Source organism: Pezoporus occidentalis, unplaced genomic scaffold (genome assembly GCF_034315485.1).
Source record: "Pezoporus occidentalis ecotype Australia unplaced genomic scaffold, CSIRO_AGI_Poc_V1 ctg159, whole genome shotgun sequence".
Taxonomy (NCBI): domain Eukaryota; kingdom Metazoa; phylum Chordata; class Aves; order Psittaciformes; family Psittacidae; genus Pezoporus; species Pezoporus occidentalis.
Genome location: NW_026913415.1, coordinates 1412501 through 1440187, shown reverse-complemented (window position 1 = coordinate 1440187; position 27687 = coordinate 1412501). Strand labels below are relative to the sequence as shown.

Here is a 27687-nt window from a genome sequence, read left to right as displayed (position 1 = left end):
AAGCTCCTTCTACCTTTTTACTGAGTGCTGCATTCCTGGGAGGTGAGGTCAGAACTGCTTCCCTGCGCAGGCAGAGCCAGGGGATGCCTGCAGAGTCAATAGCTTGAGGCTGGGATGTGCTGGGTGGGTTGAGGATGGGCTCTGGGCTCCATCTGATTTGGATGCTCTGCTGGGGCTGATGGGTCCATCCTTCCTCCGCTGGGGAGCGGGATGGTGGTTGTAGCACCCTGATGGTCATGGTCCAAATGCTGGCATAAGGGGGACCTGCTATCAAGTTGAGTTTTGCCCCTATGGGAAGGGAGATGAAGGTCCCAGGTCTCATGTCCTGACCTAGAGAGAGTCCCTGGAGGGGAGCCAGAACCTGGCTGGGGACATGATCGCCAGTGGAACATCAGATCACGGGGCAGTAGGGCCATGGTGGTGAGTGCCATTTGTCTGTCCAGAGACGGGGCCGCCTGCAGGGCCACAGTCTTGGTTCAGGGAATCTCTTTGAAGCTGATGTGCTGTATCCATCATGGTCCCTGGTGAACACCAGCTGTACAAACAGCAGCCCGGAGCAGAGCTGCTGGCTCAGCCATCCATCTCCTACCCACCCCCTTAGAGCAGCCCTGAGGTGTTGGAGATGTCCCTGTGCTGCGGGATGAGGTGTCCCCAGGTCCTGGGCTGGCTCCTGGGGCTTGGAGGCTGCTCTGAGCATCACTGCCTGGCACCTGGGGATGCCTTTGGGCACTGCCTTTCCCATAGCGATGGTAGATGGGCACGTCACAGCTTGTGTGGTGTAGCTCTGGGACGGAGCAGAGGGTGTGGGGCTGTCTGAGCCAAAGTCATCAAAGAATAGAGGGGAGAAGGAGAGACGAGAGCTTGTTGGCTCTGGCACCGCGACAAAGCCTCCTTCCTTCTCCCTGCTGCACAGGGATGGGGCTGAGGCTTCCTCCTGGGGCTGGGGGTGTTGTGGCACAGAGGAGCACTGGGGACACGGCTGGGAGATCGCATCCTCCCTTTGCCAGCCTGTGCCGCCCAGCCCCACGCTTGACCCTTGAGCTGGTTTTGGAGCCGCTGGCGTAAAGGCTGCTCCGCAACCCAAACAAAGGCTCCGAGTCTATCAGCATCCATCCCGCGGCGGGCAGGGAGCGGCCGGGACCATGAGGTGTGCCCGGAGCGCTCGGGGAAGGGGGGTTCATCCCTTCTGCCTCCCCCTGAGTCCAGATAAAGGCTGGATCCTTGGAGGCACGGCTGCATTTGGAAGGCTCCCAGTCCCTGTTCCCTCCCTGTCTGCGGGAGTGACCCAAGGAGATAAAGCCTCTTGGCTCAGCGCCTCCGTCCCTTCATTTCCAAGAGCCCAGGAGGACTCACCTTGCCTCCAGCTGCCTCTCCCCATCTCTCCCCAGCCTGAAGAGGGAGGAAGGAGACAGCCATGGCAGCCAACAGCTCCGGTGGGATGCAGGATGCTCCTCTGGACAGCAGCTTGGCCAGCACCGATGACCTCGCTTCTGACTGGTACATCTATGAAACCATGGAGCCAGCCGTGCCACAGGATGAGTAAGTGTCCAGCCCTGCCGGTGGGTGCCACGTGTCCCCTGTCCCTGCTGGGTCACCCTGGGCAGCAGCCAGCCTCCTGCCCAGCTGCCACATCCCCTTTGTGTGGAGCAACCTCCCCTGAGCACCAGTCCCAGCATTTATGCCTGGGAGAGCAGGAGGTGATGGAAAAGGCTCGTTTGGGCCACCTAAAACTGCTTCATTCCTTTATGGGTGCTTGCCCCAGAGATGGGAACCCAGGGCTCAACCTCACAGCAAGGACCTGGCACTTCATATCCTTATCAAGGATAAAGGAAGTGCTCTAGGGAAGGGAAGCTGAAGCATGGAGCAGCAGGGTGACCTATCCAATGTGAAGCTGGGCATCCCAAGGCGCATCTATCAGCACCTATTGTCCCTCTGTTAACTTAATCCTCTCTGAGCGAGTTTTATACCACTCAGTTGACCGGTACCCAACCCAGAGGGTCAGCAGGAGGAGATCCCAATGGTGACCAGCTCAAAGGGATCCTCCTCACCCTTAATCTTCCACATTGTGCTCTGGATTTAGGTGCTGAAGCCCAAAAAGGGGTTTGGTGTCCCTGTGCTCTCAATGTTGCGGGTGCGTGTCCTCAGTTTCCAGAGCTGGGATATTTTTGGACACCAGGAATTTTCTGCCCTATCCAAGGGCAGGGAAAAGAAGCCTGAAATCAGAGCTTTGCTAATGTCAGCTGGTCCTATACAGCCTTTACTGGCAGGCTGGGGACAGCCTTGGATATAGGATGCCTGAGGAATCCTCATTCCACTCTCAGACCCTTCCCTGCAGCCTTGCTCCTGTCTCTGCCCACCCATGGCCATGAGGGCTCATGTGGGCCCCCCCCACTGTGTGTTATGGGGCTCAGGATGTCCGGCTCCCTGGCACAGGGATTTGCAGCCAGCACAGCCCCTCCTGGCCTTGGGAGAGCAGCAGGGCTGCGGCACAGCAGAGATTAAGGGATGCCGTGGAGGCCAGAGGGGGAATAAATAAAGCAAAGCCTGGCACATCTGCTTGGCCTTGGCTGGCTGGGGATGCGGCACCACCGACCCCAGGCTTCCATCGCCTCTGCTGTCCCACAGCTCTGCGGCTGGTCCCTATCCCATGGGAAAGGCGCTGAAACACCCTACAAGGGGCCTTCAGCCCCCCGATGACATTTAACAAGTGCAGTGCCTCAGGGAGCAGGAACTGCTCTGTGCAGGCTGCATCGCTTGAAAAGGCAGAGCTAGGGTGGAAATGAGTATAAGAGAGGGAAACTGGGCTTCGTCCTTCCTTGCTGATCTCCTGTTGGGCCTCGGTATCCCTTTGTGGAAGGAGGTCACCCAGACCCTGTGGGGATCAGCTTGGGGCTGCTCCCGGGTGTTATCTTTATTGCTTGCTTGATCGTAAGTTATCTTGTGAGGGTGACTTCACCCCTGGCTGTGTAACCCAGCTCTTTGGAGGTTGACCCCTTCTGGCCATCAGACAGAAATCCCTGCTGCATCTTTGCTTTGCCCTTCTGGGGCTAAATACAACAGCACATGATTGGCTTTTTCCCCTTTCTAGCATGTTTCCCAGTGCAATCCCAGACTGTGACCCCACCATTTCTCCCAGGCTGTACCACATCTGCATGGCACCCATCTCCGTAAGTACCTGCCCCATCCCATGGGATGAGTTATTTGCCCTGATGTTGTATTTGCTGCCCCCCAGCTTGGGTCATGCCCATCTACTCCTGTATACCAGATCTGGGCTCTTCAGCTTGAGCTGGAGCGAGGTTTGAGCTGGGTTGCTCTGACATGGGACTCAAGCATCCCTAGACTGTAATCAGTAGAAAGCTTTGATTTATTTCTATAGCGTGGTCCCACTGAGGTGTTCAGAGCCTGTAACTCATCAGAGCAGGTTGAGAAGCACCTGCCTTGCTTCAACCATGGCTGAATAGAGGTTGTTGGGCGGAGGTGGTGTCTCCCCGGAGGTTCCCATCACATTGCAGCACCTCCAACCCCCCCCCAGACACCACCCCATGTACTTATTGCTCCCTCGGTTGGGTTTCTGGCAGCTGGCCGTGCTCCTGGGCTTGTCCTTGCTGGTGAAGCGCAGGCGTCTCCACCGGAGCTGCTGGAATGGTGTCCCAGGACTGCTCAGGTACCCGGTCCCCATCACCCCTCAGCCAAGTGGGTGGAGGGATGCCTGAGGTGCAGCACGGGACCTAAACCAGCTCTGGGGCAGAGGATGGTGAGGACAGGGTGCCCGTGGCCTGGTGGAAGGCTCATTCCTTCCTTGCCTTGCAGCCCAGCCAACTTCCTGGAGGAGGAAGGCAACCGCGGGCTGGTGGCCGCAGTGTTCGGCATCCTCTTCTCCTCCCTGTGCGTGCTGGTCTTGGACACGGACCCTCTGCCGCTCATCACCCACTCCTCCCAGAGCACCCGGGGTAAGGCCAGCACCCTCCTGCCCTGTGAGCATCGCGCTCCTCCCCACCCAGGAGCTGTGAAGCTTTGGGTGTCACCCTGCGCAGCCTCTTCACCCTGGTCCCTACTGAGAGCGCTGCTTCTTGCCTGTTTTGCTCTCCCTCCTCTCTTCCCATCCAGAATACTGGAAGATCCTGGCTTTGCTCTACTACCCTGCCTTCTACTACCCCCTGATGGCCTGTGCCACTGTCCGGCACAGGGCCAGCTACCTCATGGGCTGCCTGCTCTCCTGGTGCCACTGCGTGGTCCACATCTGGCAGAAGGTGGATTGTCCCCAGTCACCAAAGGTATGGGTCCCACTGCCTGGGGAAGGAGCAGGGAGGCTGCTGTGGCCAAGGCTTCCTCATCACCTCCTTCAAGGGACATTAAGGTGTCACCCACCCAGGACTGGGGTGGGATGATGACATCTCTGCTTCTCCCCAGATATACAGGTACTACTCCACACTCTCGTACATCCCCATCATCCTCTGCCTTGTGCTCTTAAGCCTTTGGTATCCAGCCCTGCTCATCAAGAGCTTCACCAGGCAGGAGGAGACCTTGGAAAAGGTAATGCAGATCTATGGGGTGACTTGGTGGGGATGAATGGGAGACCCCTCTGATGGACCTGCATGGTTTTGGGGGTCCCCCTGCCCCACAAGCTCTCTGCCTGCCTCGGGACTCGGGGAACTGGGCACTCCCAGGCCATGTGGTCCCCACTTTGCTCCAGCACTGGGAGCTGCCTCCCCTCCATCCCTCTTTTGAAGGCAGGGGTGGCGGCTCTTTTTATCTCCTTGGATTTGAAGAGGGAGTGGAAAATCCATCTTTGGAGTAAACTCCTTAGTGCAAGAGGCTTAAAGCACCAATACATCCTGTTCAGGCTGGGACTGGGGTTGCCTTGTTTTCCCAACACGCTGGATAATCCCCAGCCCTTTGGGAAATGCTGGGGCTTTGTTGGGAAGAGAGGAGGAAAAACCTATTTCAGGATAAGCAGCCAGCCCAAGTGTGGACTGAAGTGACCCCAGGCCCTTGGTGGGAGCTGGCTGATGGGAATGGAGGGTTTCAGCTGTCCTACTGGTGTGCCGGCATTTGGGCTGCTTTGCTGATGGGATCAAGGCACGTTCGCTTCCACCTTCTGTGATGCTGGAAGATTTGCTGCCAGCACCATTCCAACATGTTCATTATGGCTGGGAATCCATCATCCTTGCCTGATATGGTTTAGCGTAAGGTGTCCCTGCCCACGGCAGGGCGGTTGGAACTGGATGATCTTAAGGTCCTTTCCAACCCTAACTATTCTATGATTCTATCCCTGTGGGTGACGGACTCCTGCAACAGAGGGTGCTGTGGGGCATCATGTGTATGGCTGTGGCAGGAGATGTCTTCTAGACGGGATGCAGATGCTCTGGTCCCCCAGAAGGCAGAGTCACCTCTCCCTACTCACTGTGAGCACACTCCTGTGCTCAAAGCAGGCAACTTATTGCTGCTTTCCTGAAGGTGCCAGGGAGAGGTTATTACAAGAAGTACCTGAAGGCTGTCCTGTCCAAACGCCCTCAGAAGGGGAGGTAAGGATAACACAGCATTGCCACAGCAATTCCCATTGCCCATAGCAATTCCCATTGCCCATAGCAATTCCCATAGCACTGCCCCATCAGTGATTCACAGCGGGGGCAGAGAGGCTCCCTGCTCCCAAGGGACGTGCTTCTCACCCTCCTCTTCCTCCTGCAGCTCCACAAAGCTCGAGGAGAGCCTCCTGTCCAGGGTGCAGACGTACTTACGCTCCTACATCTACACTCCCGAGGAAGGTTGGCTGCGGCACGGGCTCCACACACCGCCTGCATCGCATTCCTGGGACAGCAAATGCCTTTCCTGGCTCTTTCCCCAAAGCAGCCGTGTCCTGGCTGTGCACACACTGCTGTGCTATGGGGTGGGGAGCAAAGGACCCCGCCATGGGGTATGGGTGGGCTCAAGCAGTGAGGTTCAGGTGTGGGTTGTGCTGAGAGTGCAGCCTGGTGCTTGATGAGGATGTGATAAGGGGTTAAAATCCCTAAGCGGAATGGGGAAGTGTTCCTTGCCCCCTTCACCCATGGGAGGAGCAGGAGCTGTCCCAGAAGGTGGCACCCTGAGGGACAGGGCTCCCCATGCAGCATGAACCTGGATTCTGTGACCAGGTTTCAAGGGAATGTGGAGTACGGAGACACCACTCCCAGATATATCCTTGTGGAATTGCTCTGGAGAAGTCCCAGTTACTACTTGACCGCCCTGTCCCACTGCTCTCACTGGGGTGTTTGCTTTGGCTGCTGGCTAGGGTGGACCTGCAGCCTGCTCCACTCTTTCCCTGTGATCCCACATCCCAGCTCCTCTCCAATTCTTCCTTACAGGTTTCCGGATCCCATTGAAGCTCGTCCTGTCCGTAACCACAGCCATGATTGCTGTCTACCAGGTGATGCCAATGGTTAAATGCTGAGCAGAACCCCCTCCCTTCCCTGTTGGCTGTGTCCTCTCGAGGCAGAGGAGCCCAGAGGGCATTGCCACACCACACTTTTGGCTATCGGAATGGTATTTGCATGCCTTGAGGCATTACCATCCCTCATGGCAGCCGGCCCAGTGCTTCCAGGGCTCAGGCAGCCTTAAGTCCTTAAGCCAAGACGATGGCTCAGCAATGGGATGCCGTGACCGGGGGCTCACGTGGCACTGCTCTCTCACAGGTCGCCCTCCTGCTCCTGGTGGCTGTCGTCCCCACCATCCAGATCATCCGGGCAGGAATGACGAAGGACATCGTGGTGCTGTTGGTCCAGTTTGGCTTGGTGCCCTCGGATGGCCCCGCTGCCCCTGGTGACATGGAGAAGGAGCTCAGGACTGTCAAGTACTACCTGTGGTCACTGGAAGGTGGGCTCCCAGCCGGGCCCTGCACCCAGAGGTGGTTTCTGGAGGGTTTCCGAACATACCAGGGAGGTTTCCGGCCCCGAGGGTGGTCCAGGAAGCTGGATGCTGACGGAAGAGCTTCCAGGGGGAGTTGAACCCAGCTGCTGAAGCCACGGCCGTGCAGACATGAAAGCAGCCGCGGATGCCTGGTGCCAAGGCAGCGATGCGCTGCAGATGCTGCCCTTCGGCTGCGGGCTTTGGGATGTGCTGGAATGGAGCAGATGGCCCTGGATGGGGAATGTGGGGATGGCAGGGGTTCCCCTTCCCTCCATGGTGTACCCTGGGGGACCACCAACCTCGGGGGAGGCTTTTATGTCTTTTCCCAAGTCACCAAGTCCCTCTCATCCTCTTTTTCCCCCCTGACACCTCCTCTCCTACCAAACCTCCCTTCTCCCTCTTACTTTTACCCCGCAGCATCTCCTCGGCTCTCTCCATCTCACTGCCTGCTTATTACAGCTTTTCCAGCACTGACCTAACCCAACTGCTTTATTTGCCCTGGGTGCTTGTCTTTCCCCTTCCCTTTCACTGCCTCACCAGCTCACCTGGCAGATGGAGATCCCTGTGTCACAAAGAGGGTAGGGGGGAAATTGAGGCATGGGCACATCCATCACTCAGCCCCCTGCCATGCTCCTGAGATAGGTTTTACAGTCAAATCCCATTGCGTGGACGGCCACAGTCATAGCCCATCATCTCCCCCTGCTCCTCTGCAGTGTGCTACATCTGCTCTTTGGTGCTGTGCTGCCTGCTGACCTGCGCCATGCTCCTGAGGACGCTGGTGATGCACAGGTACGGTGTCCTTGCTCCTCTTCCCCTTCCCACCAAGCCAGGATGCAGCTTGTCTGTCTCCCCAGGAGCAACCTGAAGGCTCTCTACCAAGGAGCGGTGCTGGATGTCTTCTACAAAGCCCATATCCTTCGCCCATCCCGACAAGCCATCGTCTGCTGGATGAGCTTTGCCAGCTTCCAGACAGCTTTCGCCTGCCTGGGTAAAGGGGTGCTGGGGCAGGATGGGGTGGGTGGATGGGGGGTGGACCCCCTCCTCGCACATCATACCCAGCGTTTGAGCATCTTGTCCCCCTTTCTTGTCCCGTTTCACAAAGGGCCAGCTGCAGAGAGGCTTTTGTTCCTCTTTCCCCAAACACAATCTGTCCTCCTGCAGGAAGGACCATGCTGAACACCAAATGGTTGGGAGTTAAAAAGGGAAGGGGGGGGGGGGGAATGGTGACTTGTTTTGGCTCAATCCCAGCTATTTTGATTGGAGAAGCTGTCACACCATCTCATGCAAAGGACTGTCTGTCTCCTCCGCTCCCAGTCTTCACATCCCAGATGCTCCTCGCTGTGCATCTTCCCCAGCACAGCCAGGGTGTCCCTGGGGTGGGGTGGGGGGTTTGGACACCCCAGGGATGAGTGAAGGACATCCAAAGGGGTAGAAATCTTCACCCCACCATGGTCTGGAGCCGTTTTAAGGCCTCTCTGCCCCATGGGAGGTGACACTAGGCAGTGATGCACGCACAACATCCAACCATCTCAGCGCCCCAGGGGCAATCTGAGGGTCCAGGGTGGTGATGGAAGGACGGGGGGGGCCCACCAGGCCTCTTGGTGACCAATCCTTGCAAGACCAGACCCATCTTGGAGGCAGGTTGCAGGGATCAGTGTGGAGGTAGGAGCTGGGGAGCACCCCAGGAGCAACTTGCACCCCTTTGCCAGCACGGAGCAGCTTTCCTTTGGCCCCCCAGTACTCAGTGCAGCGCTGGCTGCATCTCACCGTGTCACCATGCGTCTGCCTCCTGCTTAAAGGTCTTGGCTTTCAAGTCATTAAAGCCAAGCAGTGGAGGTGAAGCACGAGCTCGAGCCCGAGGAGCAGCAGCAGCTGCTGATCTGGGTGTGATTTATGATCAGAAATCAGAGCTCAGGCTGATTCCTATGATGAGGCAGCAGAGTTGCAGCACCAAGTGATGCCTCTTCTCAGCAGGGATAATGGGGGGAGTGATAAGAGAGGCTGAATGTGTAATTAAATCCCATGTGTTGGGAGCAGGGCAGGCAGGGATGGATCTCACAGGCTTTCTATGGGATTAAAATGGTGCTCAGCAACAAGCTTTGGTTGAGGAACAAAAGCAAGAACTTCTTCCATCTTCTGCTTCTCCATCCTCTCCTCGTGTCTCCCTCGCAGGTCTCCTCATCCAACAAGTGATCTTCTTCATCTGCTCAGCGGGGTTCACCTTCCTCTTCGTCATCCCGCTCCAGTCGGGCACTGACAGTTACCTCTTCAGGATCATTCGGAACATGTGGTGGGTGCTCACAGCCCTCAGGGAGGGGGTGAAAGACCCAAATGGGTGCCATGGCCACGGTGTGAGATGCTCTGTCAAGGGGAGGCTCTATCTTGGGCTCTTTCAGCTTTGCTGGAGGTTTCTGCTGCTTGTAATGGTGCCTCATGCTTGGGGCCCTCCTCTTGGCCTCTTCCCTCCCCTCCAGGCCCTTCTGGTTGACCCTGGTGGTTGCCGTCATTGCGCAGAACCTGGCAGCTCAGTACCAGTTCCTGGAGCAGCATCCCCTCCGGAAGGAGCTCACCAACAGGTACGGGCATGGTGAGGTCCCTGGGGCAGAGCTGATCCCTCCCCAGTCCAGGGCACGGGGCTGTGTTGGGTTTACATCTGTCCCTGGTGTTGTGGTGTCCTCCGTGCCACAAGCTCGAGGGGCAAACCTGTAGGTTTGAGGGGTCCAAGTGGCTCCATGTTCCCAGAGAGGCTTTTTTAGATGCTTTAGAGGGCCATGGTCCATTGACAGCCTTCATTTCAGTGGGGTGAAGTGGGTGAAGTCTATGCCCTGCCCCACCACCCCCATTTGCAAGCCTCAGGGGAAGCCCAGATCCCTCAGGATCAGCTGGACCGGTTCAGATGCTGCCGGCAGATGTGGTTCCTTGTACATGGTGTCACTGCCGAAGCTGTCTCCTTAAGCTGAAGACCAGGGTGACACACGGATCTAGGTGTCCAGCCAAGGGATGTCCACCACCTCCACCGCTTGCAGCGAGGCTGCTGTGGGCTAATCCAGCCTCCACAGGAGCGAGTGTCCCTCATCCCAAAGCACCACACTCACGGTTTAGCTCATTTCTAAGTCTTCAAGGAGAAATGGAGACCCGACGTGTGCTGGAAGCCGAGCTTCCCGATGGCGCATCAGGCTGTCCCTTCTCCAAGCGCCTGGAAGGGTGTTTGCTTCTCTCCATGGGATGGAGACACCGCAGACGGGGCCCGTGTCTGCTGATGAGGGAGGGAGGCTTGTTTTGGCCGGCGGTTCCTCTGGCAGGGAAGGGCCGTGCTTCCCATCCCATGGTGTTTGTGTTCCTTACTCCTCCTCCTCCGCAGGCGAGCTCTGTACATAGCCACCTACCTGCTCTTCCCCATCAACGTGCTGGTGGGCGTCCTGGCTGGGCTCTGGAGGATGCTCATATCCGGCCTTTATAACTCCATCCACTTCTGCCAGCTGGACATCAGCCTGCTGAACCGGGGCGTGGAGACCTTCGACCCAGGTAGGGCACGGAGGAGTCCCTCCACAGCACCTCTGAACATGGGGGCACTGGGGGCTCCTCCATCACCTGGAGCTGCCTGCATTGAGGGGGGTTCAAACTGCCTGTGCTCAGACATGGGCAGGGGGCACAACTGGAGCTTCTGATGCCCGCTTGGTCCTGCTTTTCTACCCATCCCCAAGGGTGTGTGATGCTCTTCTGCGGTTCTCTGGGCTTCAGCAGTGCCAGACCCTGTTCCCATGGGCAGTGGACTCTCATCTTTCCTGTGCTGAAGGCAGCAGGGAAGGAACATAGAATCAGGGAATGGTTTGGGTTGGAAAAGACCTTAAGATCATCCAGTTCCAACCCGCTGCCATGGGCAGGGACATTTGTCACCCAAGGCTCTGTCCAACCTGGCCTTGAACACTGCCAGGGATGGGGCAGCCGCAGCTTCTCTGGGCACCCTGTGCCAGCGCCTCAGCACCCTCACAGGGAAGAGCTTCTGCCTTAGATACAACCTGAATTTCCTCCGTTTGTTTTAACCCAATGCCCCTTGTCCTGTCACTGCAGTCCCTGATGAAGAGTCCCTCTCCAGCATCCTTGTAGCCCCCTTCAGACACTGAAAGCTGCTCTGAGATCTCCAAGCAGCTTCTCTCCTCCAGGCTGAATCGGCCCAGCGTTCTCCTTTCCCATGCTTTTCCTGCTATGATCTTGGGAGCAGCTCTGAAGGCAAAGCAGCTCTGGCTGGGCAGCAATGGAGCCCAGGAAATAACCTTCCCCTCTGCTCCAGGGCAGGAGGGAGGGGAGAACCATGAAGCCTGGCCCCATTACTCTCATTCACTGTGGGCTGTGTCCCCCCAGGCTACCACACTTACTGCCACTATCTGAAGATTGAGGTCAGCCAGTCCCACCCGGTGATGAAAGCCTTCTGCTTGCTGCTTCTCCAGCTGGCCAGGCCCGAGGGGCCATCGGGGCTCCGGGCAAGCAACGTGGAAGAAGGTGAGACCTTCCCCTGCCCGTCCGGGGTGATGCACGGCCAGCACCACGGGGCAGCATCATCGCGGTCGGGTTTGCTGCTCCTCTAGGGATGCTGATGGTGCCTATGGGTAAAGGGGCCATTGGGGTTGTGGCTGTCGCATGTGATCATCTCCATCCTAGGAGCGACTCCTGTCCCTCTGATGTGCAAGGGCACGATAGGGCTCCTATGGGTGTAGATGGGAGCGAGGGGAAGCTGGGGCTGAAGTCGTTCCTCCTCCCCTCTCCTCGCAGGCGTCCAGCTGGTGCAGCACAAGCAGGCGCCTCTGAGCAGAGCCCGGTTCAAGCAGAGCCGAGCCCGCTGGTGGCTGGCTTACACCCTCCTCAACAACCCCGCGCTGACTGCCTGCAGGAAAACCGCCCTCTGCGACCCCACAGCCAACGGCACCCAGCTCAGCACCCCCGAGCCCTGACCTCCAGAGACCCCCCCCACCTCTCTCTGCCTCCCATGCGCACTCCATCCCATCCCTGTCTCCCATTGACTCTCCTCCTGCGCTGCTGGGAGCTTTGGGCACCTCCTGCCCCTCCCCAGCAGTGATGGGGGCTGGTTTGTAGCTTTAGGTCCGTGCTGAGCCACTACCACGGTGCAGAGGTGCGGACAAATGGGTCACCTCCAAGCCTGACCTGCATGGAGAAGGGCTGAGGAGCCAAGCTGAACCCTTCAGCCATCTCAAACGTCTTAGGAGTCACTCCTGCAATGAGCCCACCAGTCCTCAACAGTTGCCTTTCTGACACATGGCATGGCTGGGACCAGTCCCCAGCACCAGGGGAGAAAGGAGAGAGGGAGAATGGGCGTGCTTGTGTGTGTGGAGGGGTCCTCATCCACACCAAGCATGAGGAACTACCCCCATCTCAGTGTGGTGTCCCCATGGAGAAGGTCCCTACTGCCAAGCCCATCCCCAGCTTCTCCCTTTCATTTCTGATCCTGACTCCCCTTACTTGACCCTGGAACTCCTCTCCCCCCGGTTTTGTGAAGGCTGAAACCCCATCCTCTCCGGGCTGTGAGGTTGTAGACCCGGTTGGGTTCTGCTCCCCACAACTCGTGACCTGGCGCCTCTTGCTGCCAGCCCTTGTTTTGTTCCAAGCCAGCAGCTCCCCGGGGCTGGTGCCCCTCCAAGTGAGCTGAGCTTGAACCCATAGAAAGCAGTTTTACACCTCACTTGGCCCTGCCGAGGCCAGGAAGGTTAATAAATCACATACCTCATTCCTACGCTCGGGTGTGCTTGGTGCCCATGCCCAAATAAACCAGACCGGACAGGGGGGTTGTCTCTGGGTGATGTTTGGGTCTCACCTTGCTCAGCAGGGGCTTTGTGGTACAATCTGCTTGACCTGGGGGTGACGGCACCAAAGCTGATCCTCACCTTAGGGAATCTGATGCCAAGCTGCTCAGTTTGCTTTCCCATCAAAACTTTTGGCCCTAACCCATGGTTCCCATGAAGGATGTGTGCTGAAACTGGACATAGAGTAACTGAAGCACCAAAGGTAGGTGTCCAAGGTGGTGCCGGATCACCTCCTCCCATGTTGTGTCCCTTAACCCTGCCTTCGTTGGCTGGAAGGATGCCTGGTGCCAGCCCAAGCAGGGTCCTTGGTAGGTGTCCTGGCCTCTCCCCACACCATTGAAGCTGGGTGGGCACCATCCCTTTCCCCAGGAGCCTAACCCTGCTGCCTTTCTATCCTGGCAAAGAGAGGGGGGTGAGTCCCTGCCTTCATCTGGAGCTGTCCCAAAGGCCACTCGGTGCACTCGGATGCTCAAACCCCTGTTGCATCCCCTGCCTGCTAATCAAACAGGATTAAACCCATGCTCTTCTGATGGGATTTGAGCACTGCCTGGCACATAGCACATCATCGCCAACCTGGGTGACAGCGGTGGCACCCCAGGGCTGTTTTCTTCTTAAGACAGCAGGAGCCCGAGGGGCAGGTCCTGCTGTTCCCCCTGGGCTTCACACTGTGAGTCCCGGAGAGATGCGGTGCTGGTTGTCCTGTGTGTATCTGCCTGAAGCGGTGCCCCAAGGCAGAGGCTGCACTTCCCCCTTGCAGCCCATCCCATCTCCAGCCCTGGGGGCTTTGGAGGCAGCCTTGGTAATCCCTAAAACCTTTGGCAGCGCCGGGCCATGGGTGGAGCTGGATTTCAGCATCTGTTTACACAGCCCTGCCCAAGGCTTCCTGGAGATGTCTTGGCAGGAGGGGCCTTCTCTGATTTGCTTGTTTTCTTTCCCTTCTTTGACATAAGCAGCGTGCCCTGGGGGTGAACTGAGCTCCTCTTCTTCGGGGTGGCCTCGCTTCCCTTCTCTAAGCCCTCAGCATCAATAGCTCTGCCCCCGTGCATCTGCAGTCCTCTCCACCCAGCCCCTGAGCTGACGGTGAGGTGGTTCAGGGAGATGATCCCATTGCAAAAACAATCTTTCATGGAAAAGTGCCCCTGTGGGGAATGCAGACGCAGGGCTGGGTCATGCTGTGGCTTTGCCGATGTGAGGGACACAGAGGAGATGATGGCGGTTGTGGTGGCATCCTGGGCTTGAGTGAGCTGGTGGCCGGGGGTGGGTCAGGATGGTGATGCCAAGTGCAGCATCACCTGCAGCATCTAATCCGGAGGCCCGCAGCAGGGTGTTCTGTTTGTTATAAATGAATGATGCTTAATACCACTTACAATTAGCCATAAATCCATGGGTGAACTTGGTGGCAGTGAAGGAATTCACCTTTCTGGTGCCAAAACCGCCACGCACCACCAAGGCAGGGGGAGCAGCAGATTGGCAAGGCGGGCAGAGACAGTCTTACTGCTTCCATCCTTATCCCAGGCTCCAAACCCTGTCGCCAGCTGAGGCTGCAGGAGTGAACTCCTGTACCCCCGTATTCCCAGGCAGGCAGGGAAGGGATTACCCTGGCTGCGATAAAACTCATGTTCAAAGCTGTATCCTCTGAAACGAAACCAAAACTCTCATTGGGGCCGCGATGTTTTCCATCCTTTCTGCCTGTAATGGGAAAAACATGTGCCTGGTTGTTAGCATCAGAGCCCGGTTCTGCCTCGGGACCCCCACGGAGCCCTCGGCGCCGAACCCGGGCTGTGTTGACATATGGCAGCTCCTTGGCTGCTCCTTCCCTTAACCCTGCAGGCTGCCTGGACACCCACTGCTGGGGCTGCAGAGCCTGTGTGCAGGCTTGAGCCTGCTTTGCAGCTGGTTTCGGCGTTCCTGCCTTCCCCTGCCTGCTGCAGGCTGAAACAGGGAGAGCTGGGGGTGTCCTAAAAGCGTATCCTTCCTCCAGGGTCATTGTGGGAGCTGGGGGAGGGGGGGAACTGGGTGCCCCCTGAGCAAAGAGGGTTGGGGATGATTGAGAGAAGGACTTAGGGGTGCTGGTTCAGGAGAAGCTCAACAGGACCCAGCTTCAGTGTGCTGGTGGAGTGGAGAGATGCTGCAAGGGCTGGAGCAGCTCTGCTCTGCAGCCAGGCTGAGAGAGCTGGGCTGGGGCAGCCTGGACAAGAGAAGGCTCCTGAAGGGGAGACCTGAGAGCAGCTCCAGTGCCTAAAGGGGCTGCAAGAAAGCTGGAGAGGGGCTTGGGACAAGGGATGTAGGGACAGGCCAAGGGGAATGGCTTGAACCTGCCAGAGGGGAGACTGAGATGAGCTCTTAGGCAGAAGCTCTTCCCTGTGAGGGTGCTGAGGCGCTGGCACAGGGTGCCCAGAGAAGCTGTGGCTGCCCCATCCCTGGCAGTGTTCAAGGCCAGGTTGGACACAGGGGCTTGGAGCAAGCTGCTCTAGTGGAAGGTGTCCCTGCCCGTGGCAGGGGTTGGAGCTGGGTGAGCTTTGAGGTCCCTTCCAAACCAAACCAGGCTGGAATTCTATGTGCTGTGGTACCCAGGATGTGCTGGGTTTGGGGTGCACAGAGGCAGCACGACCAGTTTAGAAAACAACAACAACCAGTATTTATTGCTGTCCATACAGCTTTGGTTACAAGGCAAGAGGGCTGCAGACATCTATCCAGCTCCCGCAGGAGAGCACTGGCAGAAGACACAAGAGCTGGACCACCCATGCCTCGGGGTAGGGGAGATGGAGATGCTCAGCCCCCCCACCAGGAGACAAGGGGTTCCCCAGCACCCTGGGCAGTTGGGTATGGTATATATGTCCCATGTGGGAATACTAAAGCACTTAAGGAGTTTGTTTATGCCTTACAGGTCAGCTCAGTTTCCCTTCCTGTCATCTGGATTTTCCCAATCTTTCTTCCTCCCATTCCATTGTGCAGTCCCTGCTTGGTTTCCCATCAAAGAGGACTGCTGGGACATTGTTCTGGTCTCTTTGAGCTCCATCCCTCCCTGTTGGGGTTGGAGCTGGCGCAGGTCAGCTCGGTGGGTCCAGCCCCGAGCAGCGGTTTGGACCACAGGCTTCAGCAGTGAAAGGCAAAGGGGAGGGAGGAAACGAGCTGCATCACATCTGGGAAAGGTACTGAGGGAGGTAGGGCCTGATCCTGCGACATGCAGGAAGGGTGCAGGCACCCTGGGTGCTGCCAGCACCCAGCCAGTGGGTGCCTTTTGTGCTCCCGCAAGGATTGAAGCCTGCGGGACAGCTTCTCCTGCTCCATAAAATGGCCTGATTCAAGCCCACAGCCCCATCCAGCGTGTCCTGCCATGCCCATCCTGCCTACAAAGCACCACCATACCTCCGCCCCTCACAGCTATGTCCCCTGGGCCCCCAGGACCCCATGTCCAAGCTATTTCCCTCCTCTCAGACTGGTCCTTCTGCTCCTGGTGCTCCATGTGAGGTTGGTGGTAGGAAGGATGCGCCTGGCTGGCCAAGGGCCCGAGCGCTGGTCACAGCAGGGATGTCACCTTTGGTGCTGCTGGACCAGAGATGCCCTCCCTGGTCAGAGCTCACTGCTGCAGGTGGAGATGGGCTCTGGGGACGAGTGATTGTCACCCTGTTGATGATGGACTTCAATCCTGCTTTGGTCTCAGGAGGGAGACAAGTCGGGAGGTGACAGGTTTGGAGCCCCGAACGCAGCAGCACAACGTGGATCTGCTCTGCATCACCCGAGTTTGAAGCTCTCAGCTAACAAAGCCCAGCCCTGACCCCCCATCGAAGGAGGGGTTGAACTACCCACCCTGGGCCTGTGTCTTGGCCCCCTTTGACTCCTGACCTCCCGCAGTTCCCAGAAGCTCAGCAAAGGCACGGCACTACGTGAAGATAAATGCTACAGAAAGAGGGGGACCCCCAAGGCACCGTTTCCTTCTCCCCCCTTTAACAGCAGAGTGCGATGCCCAAAGCCAGCAGGAGGGTCCCCAGATGGACCTGGGGCACTGCTCCTCCAGCCCTGCTCTTGGACTCCCTTGGCATGTGGTAAACGATCACCAGCTTTTCTCCAGTGCCAGAAGGATCTAACTCATCCCCCTTGTAGCAGCTCCTGCCCCCAGGGTGGCCAGCATGGGGGTCATCTCGGAGCAGATCCTCGGCTGGATTCTCCGAGCCAGCCAAGGCCACGTTGACCGAGACATCCCGTGTTCCCACATCGTTGACAGCGACGCAGGTGTAGGTGCCTTCATCCTGCTTGCTGAAGTTGGGAATGGCCATGGTGCCGTTCTTGAAGACCAGGAAGTGCTCTTGGCTCTGCTTGACGTTTCCGTCCCGCGCCACGTTGGGCCCGTTGATCTCAACGCGGCGGCTGGAGGTCTGGATCTTCCACCTGATCTCCGGCGGAGGGCTGCCCGCCACGCTGCAGTGCAGGGTCAGCGTCAGGCCGTCGTACATGACCGTGTTGTCCAGGTTGGACAGGTAGGTGAGCTGCACCGAGGGCGCGACGCAGTGGTGATCAGGGATGTCCGTCACCGCCCTGCCTTTCATCCTGCCGGGAGCCACACACAGGGTAGACCCCCCCTTGGTGACGGACACGGAGGTGCTCTCGGTCCACTTCTTCAGCCAGAAGACCTTGCAGGAGCAGTTAAAGGGGTTGTTGAAGATCTGAAGCTGGGACAGGGAGGGCAGGTTATCGAAGGTGCCCTCGGCCAGGGTGGTCAGCTCGTTGTCGTTGAGCCAGAGGGAGCGCAGGTCCTTCAGGGAGCGGAAGGCATCCCTGGGTAGCCCGGCCAGGCGGTTGTTGTTCATCTTCAGGATCTGCAGGCCGCTGAGGTTGCGGAGGTCCTGCCAGGGGAAATCCACGATCTTGTTGTGGCTCAGGTCCAGGTTCTTCAGGTGCAGCAGCAAGGAGAAAGCCCCCGGCTCCACCACCCCGATCTGGTTGTAGCCCAGCCACAGCGACTGCACTTCGGGAACCTCGGCGAAGGAAGCCTGCCCCAGCCAGGCGATCCTGTTGGCTGACAAGGTGAGGATGGTCACGTTGGAGGACAGCCCCTCGGGTACCTCCTGCAGGTCCTTGTAGGCGCACTCGGCCAAGAGCCGCCCGTTCTTCTTGGTGGAGCAGGAGCAGGGGCTGGGACAGGCCAGGCAGGGCCCCAGGAGTGCAGCCAGCCCCAGGCAGCAGAGCAGGGGCCTCATCCTTCCTCCTGGGAACAGAGATGAGGGGAATGAACAGGACGGGTCGAGCCGAGATGGGGATCTGTGTTTTCTTGCCAAATGCTAAGAGGAAGCAGCAGGAGAGCGAAGCATCCATGTGGTTAACCCCAGGCTGTTCAAAATACTCTTCCCTAAGCTGCAGAAGGCATTTCCTCACCAAGAGCAGAGCCTTCTACCTATGTGAGCAGGGAAATTCCCCCTAAACCCTTTCCCCCCCCCCCCCCCCCCCCCCCCCCGAAAATGCCTCTTTTTGATCCTGGCTGAAATCCAACCCTTGGATGCTGTTTCTGCAGGTTTTGGGATGAAAAGCGGGAGCTGGGGGTTCCAAGTTCACCCTGCTGAGGCTGGAAGGAGGCGAAACAGAGTGACCACAGCTCTTTCACAACCAGCCTTCCCCGAAACCATTAAGCCGCCTACCCTGGAGCTCATAAGTTGTTGGGCTTTTCATCACGCTCTCAGACCTCAAACCAGCTCCCCCCATCTCCATGTTTTTCTATGTCATGGAAAAATCCCAGTGTCTCGAGTGCTTTTTCTTAGCAAGAGAGTGTGGGGTCCCTGGCTGCTGGAAGTCTTTAGAGAGAAATAGTTCTGAGCTAACTCCTTACTCCCCTTCTTCTTGCCTTGCGCAGGAGACTGTGCACGCTCCGTTCCCAGCCTCTGGAAGCTGTGTCCCACTGGGAAGAGGTTAACTGCGCCTCAGCGAGGAGCTGGCAGCGAGACCCCTTTGTCTCTGCCTTGTAGGCAAGTTTTGCTGCTCCTTCCAATCCCCAACCCTGTCATTTAGAGCGGGGGGGGGGGGGAAGGGGGCATTTTATTGGCAAGGAAGAGGATGAATATGACCCACACAACAACTTGGGGAGGGGGGCAAAAGGGAACACAAAGGGTCCTGTCCTGCAGGGATCAACCACCCCTTGCATGGGGTTCAAGGAATGGGGAAGGACCCCGCAGGGTTCTGGGGGTGATGGGTGGGTGAGAGCCCGGCGGGGGTGGGGAACAAGCTTGGCTGATGCATTCAAAGCCCCTGGTGGGTGTCATTTAGGGGTGCCCCGCATCTCTCCCAGCCCAGCCTGCCCGGCAGGGGCAGATCCCCGTCACTAAGACCGGGATGCGGCAGGGGGGCGGCAGGACTTGGGGTAGTGCCGCAAGGCAGCACCGGGGGGGGGGGGGGGGGTTTGTCCCGCTGCGCTTGGTCTCCCGGAGGCCCCTCTTCACCCGTCCCCGCAGCCAGCATCGCCCCGGGGGTGCCGTTACCTCTCCCGCGGCCGGGCGGGCCGAGGCGGTGCGAGCAGGGCCCTCACGCCGCATACCAGAGCCGTGAATAACCCCCCCCAGCCCTCCCTCCTGCCCTCCCCTCCCCGGCCCGGCTCTGGAGCTCCCACCCCGGCCCCCCAGGTCCCTTCCCCGGCCCCTTCACCGGCAGCTTCTCGGGGATGGAGCCCGCTCGCCCTCTCTCCTCTGGAACGGGGGAACACGGGACCGCCGGTTCCCTCGGCCCTCGTCGGGCTTCTCCTCCCCTCCCCGTCCCACGGGCCCTTTTGTTTTCCATGGCACCGACCCACTACCGCAGGCGGAAAACGGCTGCGGGGCCCGTCCTCCTCCCGCCTCCCCCGAAGCCCGCCCCCCGTCCCCCGTCCCCGGAGCGGGGGGAGCACCCAAACCTCGCCCCCCCCCCCCCCCCCAAAGCCCTGCATCCCGCGGTCCATCTCATCCCCCATCACTTGCAGGGGATGTCTACGGGACAGGGCAGAGGTTGAGAGCATGGGGGGTGCTTCTGGCCGGGGAGTCTCCTCTAAGAAGGGGGGAAAGGCTTTGGGGTCTCAGGGGTAGCAGGATGTGTGACAGGGTAGGTGTCCCAGAGGCTCTGTCAGGGTGCATGGGGAAGGTGGACAAGCATTGGTGTCACTCAGAGCCATCTCCTCCACCCTGCAGTGAACTGCTGATAAAAGCTTTTCAAAGCAGATTCCTCCTCCAGCCTCCAGGACCACTTGGACAGAGGTGGGCAAAGCAGCCAGGCCTGGGATGCTGAGCAGGTCCTTGCTCCCTGCCCTCCCACTGGCCAAACTGGGGTATCTCTGGTAAGAAACCTGCCTGCTGTGGGGCTGGGGTTGAGGCAACCTGGTGTGAGACACCCTTAGAGTGGAAGCAGAGGTGCAAGGACCCCCATCCCAGAGCAAGCCAGCTCCTCTTTGGAACAGACCCTGAGCAAGAGCAAGATGGAGCAGGGAGGGAAACTGGAGCCCCCAGGAGAGCTTCAGCTCCGTGTAGCCCAACCACAGCTCCCTGTCTTCACACTTGTGCTGACGCAGCCGTCGCTGAGGCCAGGCTGTGAACAGACTTGGCGTTAAAAATAGTGCCGTGCAAGAGAGAAGGGGATTAGCTTGCATCTAAAGCAGTTCATCAGGCAGGCTTGCAGCCCGGCTGCTGCCACACGGGTCAGAGAGGCATCTTGTCCAGGGGGGTCAGGACCTGCTTTGTGAGGCATCTGTGGGGGCTGGCACTGCCCCTCTTGGGTGTGCTGGTGTGGAGGTTGCTTCCTGACCCCCCTCCATGGGTTGATATCGGTGATGCCCATTACCCCGGCACAGGGCAGGCTGGTATCTGGCTGGAGGATGGTCCATCGCCCCCCCCCCCCCCCATGCTGTGAAGCACATTATGAGCATCTTCAGAGCCTCTCTGGAAGGGGATGGGGTGCTGAACCGGTGGGGGATGCAGAGCTGGGGTGACTGCAGAGGACCAGCCCTCATTCTGCCCACTCACACCCATGGAGCAGATGAAAAGATGCTGCTCTGAGCCCTTCTACGGGGACCACAGTCTCCATCTGTGACCCTGACGAGGTACAGCCCCTCACAGCACTGCGGTGACCATACCGACATGGCAATGCTCTCTTCCCTTGATTTTTTGATCCAGGATAAGAGACAATTTTGGATGGGAGGGGGATAAAAGCTTCTTTATCCCGGAGCTGTCTCTAACAAAGGGTGCCAGACGCCTTCACACACTTTAGGTGACACTGTAAGTGTGTGACAGTGGGTGCAAGCTCAATCCCCGGGCTGGCGGCAGGCTCTGGAGAAGGGTTAATGCCTTAGGAGGGGCTGAGCCATCCCGGATGCTTTAACCCTTTCTAACCCCACTGAACACGGAGCGGGTGGGTGGATGCAGGGCTCTATCCCTGACCCCTTCATGTGCCTTTGGGCACCGGGTGCTAATTAGTGCCCCACTAAAAAGGAGCAAATCTCAACATCAACCAGCAAGGGAGGTAGCTCATCACAGTGAGATTCCCTGTAGATCTGTTAGGCGGGGAAATCTATTACTCTCTAATTAAATGAAAGCCAAAACGATTGTTCTTTTCCTATTCCTTGTATGTTTCTAAGCACGCAACTCAATTACAAGGGGATCCGCAGAAGGGATTTTGTCTACAAGGGGAACTCTCTGCTTGGCACGGGGGATTTAAAAGCTGGAGCAAACACCTGGGCTGCTGTGGAGCAGCCTCGGTTTCCCAGGATTTGGGGATCTGGGTGGGCACCCCGCTGCTTGCTGCCTCTTTGCTTGCAGACCTGCTTTGTCTGTCTCCCCCATGCTCCGTGCCGCAGGAGAAAGATGCAAAGGCCGGGTTTAAAATAGCAAATCATCCTCTGGAGGATGGAGAAGCGAGTGTTTGCTCGGGGGGATCTGCCGGGGTGCGTTTGGGGAGGGCAAGGGGCACGGGTGGGGTATCAGGGGCCACCCATGTGTGCTGGTGAGGGGGTGACCATCCCCACATGACAGCGGGACACTGTCTCTCAAGCAGGGACACAAGGAGGGCATTTGGCTTCGTAGCTCCAGATAAGAAAAGCAATCAAAGGCAGCCTTAAATCTTCGCCGTGTAATTGTGGGCTTAAATCATCACCCAGACGAGATGGGGATGCGGGGCTGGGGAGGGGGCATAAATCCACTGGACACCTTCTTATCACCCCTACTCTGGGATTGTTTGGGGACCGGGGTGACACTAACCCCATCCTGCTGCCCCAGCACAGTGGTGGGGATATGGTCACATATACACCTACCTACAGGGTGTGTGTAGGAGACAAGAGTTGGGTTTTTTGCATGCATGGAGAAAAAACGTGTACATGGACAGTGTGGGTATTTAGCATGTATTTGTGTGCATATTGAGCATATATATTGTGTGTGCACAGGTACACACAGCTTATATACATTGTATGTACTATTGTGTGTGTTCTTGCTGCCTACACATATTGTAGGAATATCAGGGTGTATGTAGAGCGTGTGTGTATGTGCTGGGGGAAAATATTTGGTTTTCTTATATAGTGACTTTATAGAGCATCCACAGACTATAGAATATATTTGGTTTATGCTATTTTCATGCCTCTGCTGTATTTACCTCTATTTGTTGGGTATATAGACTGAGTACACACCAAATTCGATGAGTCTATGAAATGTGTGCACAGAGAGCATAGAACTATTTGTGCGTATATACCGTGTATGCGTGTGTATAAAATGAGTGTATACAGCAGGGATGTGTATATAGAGGGTGTAGCTGTATATATAGTATGTCTGTGAATTATATATAATATGCATATACGGAAATAAGAGGCATATACTGTGTGCAGCATGGTCTATGAGTATAAATATATATATACACATTTATAGTGCGTGTGTTCTGCCTGTAGCTGCGGCAATGCGTCTCCACGCCGTCTCCCTCCTCCTCGTGGTCCCCCCGGCTGTACCGGGCTCTGTACGGGGCAGAGCCGGGGGGACACCGGGTGCAACCTCCCTCTCGCCCGCACCAAACACAGACCCGGCTCCACTTTCAACCCCTTTTATTGACTCTTTCACAGACAGAAGCTCGCAGAAAGGCGCCCGCGGCTCTCGCCGGTCCCGGGGCTCCCGGGGACCGGAGGGATGGGGTGAGGAGGGGCGGTGGCGGTGACCCCCTAGCCTCCCGGGGCCGGGTCCCCACCGGCAGCACGGGCCCGTCTACGGCACAGACACTTGGCTACAAGGCTACTCTACCCAACACACATCGAGGGGTCCCGCCGGGCCGGGGGGTCGGGATGGGACCGAGGGGGGAAGTGGGGGGTCGGGCCGCCGCCGCTACTCCGGGGGAACGATCTGGGGGCGCGGAGCTGTCCAGCCGCGCCGGTGCTGAACGGGTGAGCTCCGGGGAGCCCCGGCACCCACCGGGCAGCGGAGAGGGGATCGCACCGGGGGACCTCCAGCACCCACCGTGGAAAACAGGGATGCACCGGAGCGCGATAGGCACCTACCGGCGGCGACCCACCGGACCGAGGGGACCGGCGGGGACCCACCGGGAAGCGGCGTGGATCGGGGAGTGGGGAGGGTAACACCGAAGAGTGGCGGGGACCGCACCGCGGCTCTGCGGGCCCGGACCGGGGAGCGGCAGGAGCGGACCGGGGAGCAGAGGGGACTCACCAGGGACCGAGGGAGCGGCGGGACCGGACCGCGGAGGGGCAGGGACCCGCCAGGGACTGAACTGTATCCAGAAAGAAAAAGAGGTTTTGGGATTCCGGGATTTTTTCTTTTACCCATTTTTTTCTCATCGTTTTCGTTTTTCTCCTTTAAGGGGAGAGAAAACACGGGGCGGACGGAGAGCAGCGGCGGGCGGGGGACCGGGAATCGTTGCGGTGATGTCTCCGAGCCGGGAGCGAGGAGAACTCCGGTATCCAAAACGGAAACGAAATCCTGGGAGAAACGGCCCGCCCGCACCGAGCATCCCCGGGGCCAAGTCCCTTCCACGGGGACCTGCCGCCTGAGGAGGAGGAAGAGGAGAAGGAGGAAGGTCAGGCGGGCGCTGCTGAGGATGCTCCGGTTGTTCCTCAGAGGAAAAGCAGCGGTGGTACCCAGGGAAGCGGGGGTGGGCGGGATGGGGGGATGAAGGGGAGGTGGGGACCGGGAGGGGGGACGGGGAGGCTCAGCGGGGGCGCTGTCGGTAGTTGCCGTTGATCTCTTGGGAGATGGTGACGGCCTCGGCGCCCAGCGGCAGCTTGTCGCTGTACTCAGAGCGGACCTCGAACTCCTCGCCGTTGGCTTTGGATTGCGATTCCACCATGGAGCTGGCCGCCACGCTCTCCTCTCGCTCCACCTCCGGAGCCCCTTCGGCTTCCCTCCTCCCCCTCCATCTGCCTCCCTCGTCATCCTCCTCCTCATCTTCCTCCTCCACCTCTGCTTCACCCACTTCGCTGGGATTGAAGTTCTTCTCGGACTCCAGGTAGGAGGCGCGGGGATCAAAGTCAGCAGCCATGTGCTTCTCCATCTGGTCCGGGTTCTGGGCCTTCATGATGAGCTTGTAGGTCTTCCCCTGGTACTTGGAGAGGAGGTGGCACCACGTGGCCCCCATCAGGGGTAAGGTGGCCAGCACCAGCAAGAAAATGCTCACAACCACGATGATGATGAGCGAGGGAATCTCCTTTTTGGTGGTGAAGACCACTTGGACCTGGCAGTCCTCCCCCAGGTAGGTGAGACACACGGAGTAGTTGGTGCCGGGGTTCAAGCCCTGGAACCAGTATGAGTTCACCCCTTCCTCGATCTTGGACCACTGGACCAAAGCATGGCCCTGCCTGCTCTCCTGGCACAGGTAGAGCATCCTGAGGTGGACCTTCTCGGGCTGCATGTAGGTGGGTGTGAGCTGCACCCGGGCATCGCGCTCTGACACGTCTAAAGCGATTACCCCCAGGTCGAAAGTGTGTTGCTTGAAGTCACCGCTCTCGTTGAAGGCGTGGTTGGAAATGTACTTGCTGGTTTGTATGGAGCCACACTTCTTCTCAAAGGGTGGAAGCTGGAAAGGGACTTGCCCATCTCCCGTGGACTCCACCTCAGCTGCCATGGATGGTTGGCTCTGCCGAGTGGGACCGAGGGGTTTGCTTCTGTCATCTGGCATAAGCACACTGTTCTTTGCTCCCTTGGCCCCAGGCTTCTTGTCACCTGGCTGTGCTTTGCCTCCCAGCGGATCCCTCCCAGGCTGCAGTGGGTATTTCTGGGTGCCTGCCACAGCCACATTGACTGAGGTCTGGTTGCTCCCCATTTCATTGGTGGCCAGACAGGTGTAGGTGCCTTCTTCCCGCTTGCTCAGGTGGGGAATTACCAACGTGCCGTTCTTGAAGACCAAGAAGCGCTCAGGGTCCTGTTTGGGGAGGTCCTTCCCGGTGCTCTCCTTTGGGTTCCCATTCAGTTCCAGTGTTTGGCTGGAGGTGCGGATCTTCCAGCTCACTTCAGGTGGTGGGGTACCCGTCACAGCACAGTGCAGCGTCAGGGTGAAGCCATCAAAGAGCTCCGTGGTGTCCAGGTTGGGGTAATAGGTGAGCTGCACAGTAGGTGAGGTGCACTGCACATCGGGGATCTTCCCCACCGGCACTCCTCGGAGCTGGTCCGGGAGGGCACAGGTGATGGAGTCCTTCTCTGGGATGGAGATGAGAGTGCTGTCCATCCACTTCTTCAACCACTGGAGCTTGCAGGAGCACTCGAAGGGGTTGTTGTAGATCTGCAGGTGGGAGAGGGAGCTGAGCGAGTCGAAGATACCCTCTGCAAGGGTGGTGAACTTGTTGTTGTTAATGCGCAGGGATCGGAGATCCTTCAGGGTGTGGAAAGCTCCCTGAGGCACCAGAGCCATGTGGTTATTGTTCATCTTGAGCAGCTGGAGAGCGCTGAGGTTGTAGAGGTCCTGCCAGGGGAAATCCACAATCTGGTTGTGGCTGATGTCGAGGTTTTTCAGCTGCACCAGGATGGCGAAGGTCCCGAGCTCGATGGAGCGGATCTCGTTGTGTGCCAGCCAGAGCGAGGTGACCTGGGTCACCTCCACGAAGGAACGCCGCTGCAGGGAGGTGATCTTGTTGGCCGAGAGGCTGAGGGTGGTCACGTTGGAGGGCAGCCCCGTGGGCACCACTTGAAGGTCCTTGTAGGCGCAGTCGGCGAACTGGTGGGCATACTTGTCCACGCAAGCACAGGGCTCGGGGCACGCTCCGGCCAGGCCGAGCAGGGCCACCAGCCACACGGACAGCAGCGGGGCCATCTCCCCCTGACAAGGGACACAAGGGGGGCTCGCAGGGCTCCTGCCCCCTCTCCCCACCAGACCCTTTGTCTGGGCCCGGCCCCCCCCCAGCTGCCCCTCCACCTCACCCCTCACCCTTTCTCCTCCCTCTTCCCCTTCCCCCCTGCTGCTTTCCTCCCTGGCTCTTCCCACCCTTCTCACTCTCTTTTCCTTGTCTCGATTGGGCTCCCCCTCCACCTTATGCCCCCGAAAATATTAAATCTCGTTTTCTTTCTGCTCTGCTTTAATTTCTCCCTTTCCGGTTATTTATTTTGCTTTTCTTTTTCCTTTCTTCCACCTTTCAGCCTTTTCTCTCTCCCTGTCCCTACTTTTCTCCCTCCCTTCTCCATCCCTCCCTAGTTCTCTCCTTCCCTATTTTCCCCTTTCCCCTGACCCCCCCCATCGCCCCTGTACCACACACACCCCCCCCCCCCCCACCCCCCCGCCTCGCCGCACCGGGGCTGACCCCGCACCTCACCCGCTCCTAAGTGGCGTTAAGCAACACGCAGCCCTTCTCCTCGCCGTTACCGGTCTTCCGCATCCTCCTCCCGACTCCCAGAGGAGCCTCCGCCAGGCCGGACACGACGGTGAGGGGCGCGGCGAGGAGGTTGGGGGGACCCCACCCGTACCCCCCTCCGCACCTCTCCGGGCTGAGCTGCGAGCCGGAGCGGGGCCGTACGGGCACTGGGGCTGCCGAGGAGAGAGCGAAGGGAGGAATTAGCATTTCTGCCAGCCTCCCCCTCCGCACGGCTGCCCCCTCCCTCCTCGCCACCCCTTTCCCATCCCACCACCCACCCACCGCCAGCCTCCGGCGGGGACGGACCCGGCTGCTTCCCGGGGCGGGCGCGGCGCCCGCTCCCTCCCTTCCTCCCTCCCCAAAATATACAATAACGAGCACGACCGCCCTCCCCGCACAGCAACGCGTACAACTCGCTCGCACTCGGCAGCAGCCTTCATCCAGACCCCCTGCTCGCCGCTTGCCCTCCATTTCTCACCCCTCCGCCCCCGTTTCCCACCCCCTGGAGGGACCGGGATGCCGTCGGGGCAGATGCGGGACTCGGCTGCCCTCGTCCGGGATATCCTCCTTTGGGAAGCGCTTGTGGAAGGGGAACCGGGGCTCGGGACGCAGCCCAGCCCTCCCAGCAGCCTTCCCCCGGTGGCTGCGGTATTTCTGGGGGCGATGCGCGGCTGTGCCTCCGCCCAAGCCCGTCCCGTCGCGGGCGGTTCCCTTCTTCAGGGCGGCCAGAGAATGCGAAAGGGCTTTGGGGCATTTAAAGGCTTAAATGGGGGCACGGGGGTTCCCGAATGGGACCGTTCCCCTCATCTTCCTCCTTAAGGATTGAACCCCCCGGAAAGGTGCAGTAACGGGGAGCCCCCTCTCCCCTCTGCAGTTTCTCCTCGACGTGGGGGTCTGTTTTCCCCCACCTCTCCCCAGCCCTGCCCTCGCCTTTCCCTCGCTATGAAATCCCGAGAAATCATTGATTTTGGGAGCGGGATTGATTCTTTCCTCTCTCCCATCATCCCCATCCCCCCCCCCCCCCCCCCGCATCTCTCCATCCTCCGCCCCATCGGCGGCTGCCCCCGGGAGCTCTGCCAGTGTTGGGGGGGAAGGCTGGGGCGGGCTCCGCATGGGCTCGGGTGGGTCAGCTCGGTCCTTCCGCTATTCCCGACCCGGCTCTGTCGCGACAGCAGCGGCCCCGCCTTGAACCGCTGCTCCCCCCCCCCCCCCCCACGG

The 27687-nt window shown here is 58.8% G+C and overlaps 3 protein-coding genes across 4 annotated transcripts; 1 reads left to right on the top strand and 2 right to left on the bottom strand.

Moving 5' to 3' along the window:
* Positions 1–1238: 1238 nt before the first annotated feature.
* On the top strand, positions 1239–12628 carry STRA6 (signaling receptor and transporter of retinol STRA6). The gene is made up of 17 exons (XM_062612217.1): positions 1239–1539; positions 3089–3167; positions 3579–3664; positions 3811–3950; positions 4108–4274; positions 4411–4533; positions 5458–5525; positions 5689–5765; positions 6342–6403; positions 6669–6849; positions 7596–7671; positions 7737–7870; positions 9055–9172; positions 9357–9458; positions 10244–10407; positions 11245–11382; positions 11653–12628. The coding sequence occupies exons 1-17, from the start codon at positions 1415–1417 to the stop codon at positions 11829–11831; spliced, it is 2019 nt and encodes a 672-aa protein (XP_062468201.1). The 5' UTR covers positions 1239–1414; the 3' UTR covers positions 11832–12628.
* A 2684-nt stretch (positions 12629–15312) lies between these two features.
* ISLR (immunoglobulin superfamily containing leucine rich repeat) lies at positions 15313–19486 on the bottom strand. Its single transcript, XM_062612206.1, has 2 exons — positions 19329–19486; positions 15313–17904 (listed from the first exon to the last, which is right to left on the bottom strand). Exon 2 carries the CDS (start codon positions 17894–17896, stop codon positions 16646–16648), a length of 1251 nt encoding a protein of 416 aa, XP_062468190.1. The 5' UTR covers positions 17897–17904; positions 19329–19486; the 3' UTR covers positions 15313–16645.
* A 3225-nt stretch (positions 19487–22711) lies between these two features.
* Positions 22712–27086, bottom strand: ISLR2 (immunoglobulin superfamily containing leucine rich repeat 2). 2 transcript variants are annotated; one of them, XM_062612167.1, is made up of 3 exons: positions 26948–27086; positions 26431–26642; positions 22712–25940 (listed from the first exon to the last, which is right to left on the bottom strand). In XM_062612167.1, the coding sequence occupies exon 3, from the start codon at positions 25932–25934 to the stop codon at positions 23841–23843; it is 2094 nt and encodes a 697-aa protein (XP_062468151.1). In that variant the 5' UTR covers positions 25935–25940; positions 26431–26642; positions 26948–27086; the 3' UTR covers positions 22712–23840. The 2 variants fall into 2 exon arrangements, with proteins under 2 accessions (XP_062468151.1, XP_062468150.1); XM_062612166.1 differs by lacking the exon at positions 26948–27086 and having other exon boundaries at positions 26431–26713.
* Positions 27087–27687: the final 601 nt, after the last annotated feature.

What these genes read in the sequence shown, in the direction of transcription:
- ISLR2 (XM_062612167.1), bottom strand. Translation starts at nt 25,934, where the DNA reads ATGGCCCCGCTGCTGTCCGTGTGGCTGGTGGCCCTGCTCGGCCTGGCC.
- ISLR (XM_062612206.1), bottom strand. Translation starts at nt 17,896, where the DNA reads ATGAGGCCCCTGCTCTGCTGCCTGGGGCTGGCTGCACTCCTGGGGCCC.
- STRA6 (XM_062612217.1), top strand. Translation starts at nt 1,415, where the DNA reads ATGGCAGCCAACAGCTCCGGTGGGATGCAGGATGCTCCTCTGGACAGC. An exon ending in GGTGTCCCAGGACTGCTCAG is followed by an intron (nt 3,665 to 3,810) that starts GTACCCGGTCCC and finishes CTTGCCTTGCAG; the next exon opens with CCCAGCCAACTTCCTGGAGG. An exon ending in CCATGATTGCTGTCTACCAG is followed by an intron (nt 6,404 to 6,668) that starts GTGATGCCAATG and finishes GCTCTCTCACAG; the next exon opens with GTCGCCCTCCTGCTCCTGGT.